At 40.9% G+C, this 4,423-nt stretch overlaps 1 protein-coding gene across 1 annotated transcript; it reads right to left on the bottom strand.

Annotated features, from left to right (window-relative positions):
• Nucleotides 1–2,086: 2,086 nt before the first annotated feature.
• Nucleotides 2,087–3,508, bottom strand: BDB00DRAFT_866050 (uncharacterized protein). Its single transcript, XM_053126195.1, has 3 exons — nt 2,982–3,508; nt 2,770–2,871; nt 2,087–2,673 (listed from the first exon to the last, which is right to left on the bottom strand). Exons 1-3 carry the CDS (start codon nt 3,339–3,341, stop codon nt 2,335–2,337), a joined length of 801 nt encoding a protein of 266 aa, XP_052972046.1. The 5' UTR covers nt 3,342–3,508; the 3' UTR covers nt 2,087–2,334.
• Nucleotides 3,509–4,423: the final 915 nt, after the last annotated feature.

The following is a 4,423-nucleotide window of genomic DNA, read 5'->3' on the forward strand; positions in this document are numbered from 1 at the left end:
GAGAAGGCTGACCCAGCCCTTCAATATCTGTACACTTAAGCACGTAATCTCGGTGGTGGTACATAGTGCTTGACGTTATTACTGAATACTTATCTGGATACAGCAATTACATCAAGTGTATTTCAAAGCTGACATAGGGTTGATAAAGATTAATATGTAGATGTCAGAGTATATGCACCTGCTACAAGCAGTTTGCCCAAGATCTGATTAGTGCACAGACGAAAGCAACCGAATGCAGGTGCGCGCACCATCCATTTCTTATATAAGCACTAAAAAAGCCACAGCCTACATCATTATATATGACGTCCTTAGTATGATGCATTTTGTCATATTACACGCCTTTGGATATCTATTAATCAATCATAACTAATCATAGTCAAAAAACGGATGATATTTAATCATAGCAAGTGCAATAGTTGCAGCTGCTTCGATTCTGCTAGATTTTTCTGAGACCATGATACTGATGTATCTAATTACAGTGTGGTTTCTCGCTTTTGTAGCTTCTTTCATCTCTGAAATGGCATATGATATTATCAATGCAGCCATGTGGGAACAAACTACAGGTGGGAACTGCTGTATCCTGTATGCATATGAAAAGCAAAGACGAGACTAATAACGTTATATGGCCCATACCATATAGAATCACTGAGTCAAACTCCAGTGAGATTTCGCGAACTCAAGGAATGCACTGTTATATACGTAATCAACAAAGGCTCGTGCAAGTAGATAGAGTCACAAAGATCCTGCGTTAAAAATTGCTGGTAGGTCAAACCTCCTCCACAAATTACATAGTATTGTTGCTATTTAATATTGTCCCGTTGCTTAGTGAGACTTACTGTTACTAAGGGGACATGCCGTCGCTAAGAAAAATAAAAATGTTGGCCCGATGATTGTTGACTGATTTGTTTCGGCAATACGTCCGTTTCTGTTGACAAAGCATTAGCGTTGGGCATCAAAAACGATGTTACTATGCAAGGGAGCTCGTCGTAAAAGCATACAACACCAAGATACTTGCTGGTGACCTATATATAATTCTAACACAAAAACAGTCCATCATGTGGATATGAAAAAACCCTCTGTTTCCTTGCTTGAAGCATAAAGCCACCATAGTGCACAATTCCTTTTTTTAGCTGGCTACTGCGGCGGGTTTGCTAATGGTATACGCGTACGGTTTCTCACAGGTGTAGAAGTTCATCTTCAGCTTTTTCATAAAAAGGTTTTGCTTCCTATTGTCTACGTGAGACGAGATGACGATCATGGAAATCCGAGAAAAATAGGGCTCGATGTCCATTATATATATTATATCCCGAATAAGGCACTTTAAAACCCGGTTTGGGGCTATTTTACTAATATGTTTCTGCTGCAAGTTTTCAATATGAGCTCGAAACTGAGGACGGGCAAACTGGCAAAAGGAAAGAGTGTCGTCCTTGTTGTCTTGCAAAAATAATATAAAGAAAACGACTTGGAAGAAACTGTGAGAAATATTGAAGCTATGAGAAAGCGAGCATACATCTCGTCATCTGACTGTTTTATTTTACTTGTTGGGACTTTTCAAAAGGGCACACTTTAGTAAACGACTAGAATCTCAGGAAGGGATAGGGAGTACACATCTATTTGAAGTTTATTCTACAAATGGCTGTTAATACAACTTGTCTAAAGAGGAGCTCAAATATATAATATGCTGTTTCTCTCCAACTTCTTAATTATAGCGATAATGCATAAAAAGATGAGCTGTGGTTTCTGTTTTCTTCGTTTCAACTCGGTATAACAAACTAAAGATGGCACCAATGTAGACGTTACAGTTTTAAACAAATCGTACTAGTGCCTTTCCCCTAAACTGTAACTGAGTTCTTCTTGTTGCCAATTACCGGGAATTGTTAAGAACCAACCAATAATTAAAAATGAAAATGATAAATATAGTAGCAGTAACATAGCACGAAAGCATCTGTCATACGCACTTGGATGTGCTTGTACTCCTGCATGATGTTTTAGATATATCCTTGGCAAAAAGATCTGTGGTAAGATGTATAAAAAACACCATATGTGATAAGATTTCACATGGTAGGTTACACAGACCGAACATTTCCTGACATTCTAAGCTGGATATACACAGAAAATTTGCCTCTTACGGGATCCTTATTAAGACAAGTGACACAAAGATCAGCTTGGTCTTGCTTGCGTTGTCTTTTCATAAAGAAAAAGGACGATCATGGGTCTGTGCCAGAGAAAACAGATACTGGATATGATAATTTTTCTCTGTATATACGTATAATATACAACATGTTTATAATATAAATTTTTACGATAATTATAATAGATAAAAGCGTCAATACATTAAAGCAAGACAACAGCAGATAGAATGAGACCAACAACACCAGTGGCGATAGCTGGGCGAGTTAAAGCACTGCTGCTTTCTTTATCTTCATCAACAGATTGCGCAGAAACAGATTCATCGTTGCTGTTGCCCGACGAAGAGCTTGCTGCAGGAGATGCCGAAGCAGCAGATGCAGGCGATGAAACGGCGGCCGTGGCAGGGATCGACGACTGAGGAGCTGCCGAGGACGGGTTCGAAGTGGTAACTGCAATACCGTTCTCGGGACCACTGTAATCGCCAGGGATAATGTGTGCACATCCCTTCTCAGAGATGCCACGATTGCAATCCACCTTGCTGTGCTGTAGTTAATATGCACATTCAACAAAAGTTGATTAATTGATGTTAGTAAAAAGAGCCAGCACGATAAAGACGTATCCCACTTTGAATTAGCTTACACAGCAGCGAATACAATAAGTACGACCAGCAGGTTCAATCAGGTTGACAAAATGCTTCCAATTACCGGCGCAAACGGCTCCTTTGGGCATCACAATGTCATACTGTTATAGCGATTGAAACATAGAGATGTCATAGTTTAGAGAGAATAACCGTATTGTTATCAGATGAGCTTTAGCCGAGTTGCTTTTCTGATGGGAACAATAGGACGTACCTGACCACCTTCATCGGTAACATTGAGGTTAGCCTTTGCTGGGTCGATCTGGCCGGTAACTTGTACATAGTCATCGGTAGCAAGATAGTGTGCCGACTGAATAAATCCATCGGCCATTTGGCCAGCAGACTTTGCCAGGGGATTGTTGCCCAAACAAAATACGTTGGCGATATACTCGGTATCAGCAATGTTACGGTTCTCGGAGTCTGCAGGAGGCAAAAAGGTACAGAAATTACTGGCGTCCTGGACTTGCAAGGTGATGTAAGGATTTTCAGGAAGAGTGGTGGTGGTGTCGTCGGCGGCATGAGAGGAGGTGGCGGCTAGGGCTGCAAGGGCTGCAGCAACGAGATGGAAACGCATTATTTTTCTTTTACGGCGTCACGAGTGAATGAATGGGTGAAACTGTGCTTGAGGGGACTGAAGTAGTTAATTATTAAGTATTAGGAAGGAATAAGTGAGCGGATAGGGGGGGGGTATACAGGAAGAAAACAAAAAAAGAAGAAGAAGAGGAATGAGCGAGAGAAAAGAGATTGTCGGTTTCGATCGTTTTAAATTTTTCCTTTTCTCGCTCTTTCTTCAGGCCACTCTGCTTTAGGACACAGTTTGAGTGACATTGACCCAAAAACAGGCAATTCTTTTTTGCCGTTTCTGTCTCTTTGCGCGTGCTCTGGACATTCTGTTTCCACCCGTCATAAGGGCAGCAACAACAACCTCCGCTGAATGCTATCCGGGAAAAAAGGATCGCAGCTTAAAATTAAGACGGTAAGCATCGTAACAATAAAAGCAACAACAACAACAATCACCCTTCAACACCCCTGAGGTTGCCCGCCCTTCCTCCGATGCCCCCCTGCAGTTGGAAAACCCTAAATTTGTATTTGACATACCCAGCTTTTACATATATGAAAATGTACATTTCTCTACCGAGTTCGTGCCTCTAAAAGAAACAGATAACGAGGGGGCCTCAGGGGGATAGGGTGAATAGGGTGAATACATGGTATAGTGCCTGTTTACACGCCGCACAACACATATTGGTTTTGTATTATGCTATCGTTGAGCAATAGTCTTGAAAAAGAACTCACAAAAGTACGATGAGAATACACATTCTAGTAGGGCTGTACACATCGGCATGCATGAGCCTAACAGGACAACAATAAGCCCCAAATAGTAACAGTAAAAAAAGACAAAAATACTTACTCCGTGAAGTACTCAACTATCAACCTATTTCTCCAAGCAATACGTTCGATCGTCTTGTAAAGCCGTAGTAGGCAGTAAGCATCATGTTGCTTTGTTTTGAAACATTTAAAACGTGCCAATTCAAATCATATATCGCATGCTCCCCTGACAGATAGACGCCCCTATTCGGAGGATACAACTTTTCATGCATGTAATATGCTTTCTGATTGTACTCATTGTTAGCCATATGTGAGCTAGTACTTGTATCC

This window comes from Zychaea mexicana (genome assembly GCF_025766255.1).
Source record: "Zychaea mexicana strain RSA 1403 chromosome Unknown BDB00scaffold_322, whole genome shotgun sequence".
In the NCBI taxonomy this organism is placed as follows: domain Eukaryota; kingdom Fungi; phylum Mucoromycota; class Mucoromycetes; order Mucorales; family Lichtheimiaceae; genus Zychaea; species Zychaea mexicana.

Coding starts and splice junctions, on each gene's coding strand:
- BDB00DRAFT_866050 (XM_053126195.1), bottom strand. CDS start 3,341: ATGCGTTTCCATCTCGTTGCTGCAGCCCTTGCAGCCCTAGCCGCCACC. Junction 2,872..2,981: donor TTACCGATGAAGGTGGTCAG/GTACGTCCTATT, acceptor TCGCTATAACAG/TATGACATTGTGATGCCCAA. Junction 2,674..2,769: donor CTTATTGTATTCGCTGCTGT/GTAAGCTAATTC, acceptor TATTAACTACAG/CACAGCAAGGTGGATTGCAA.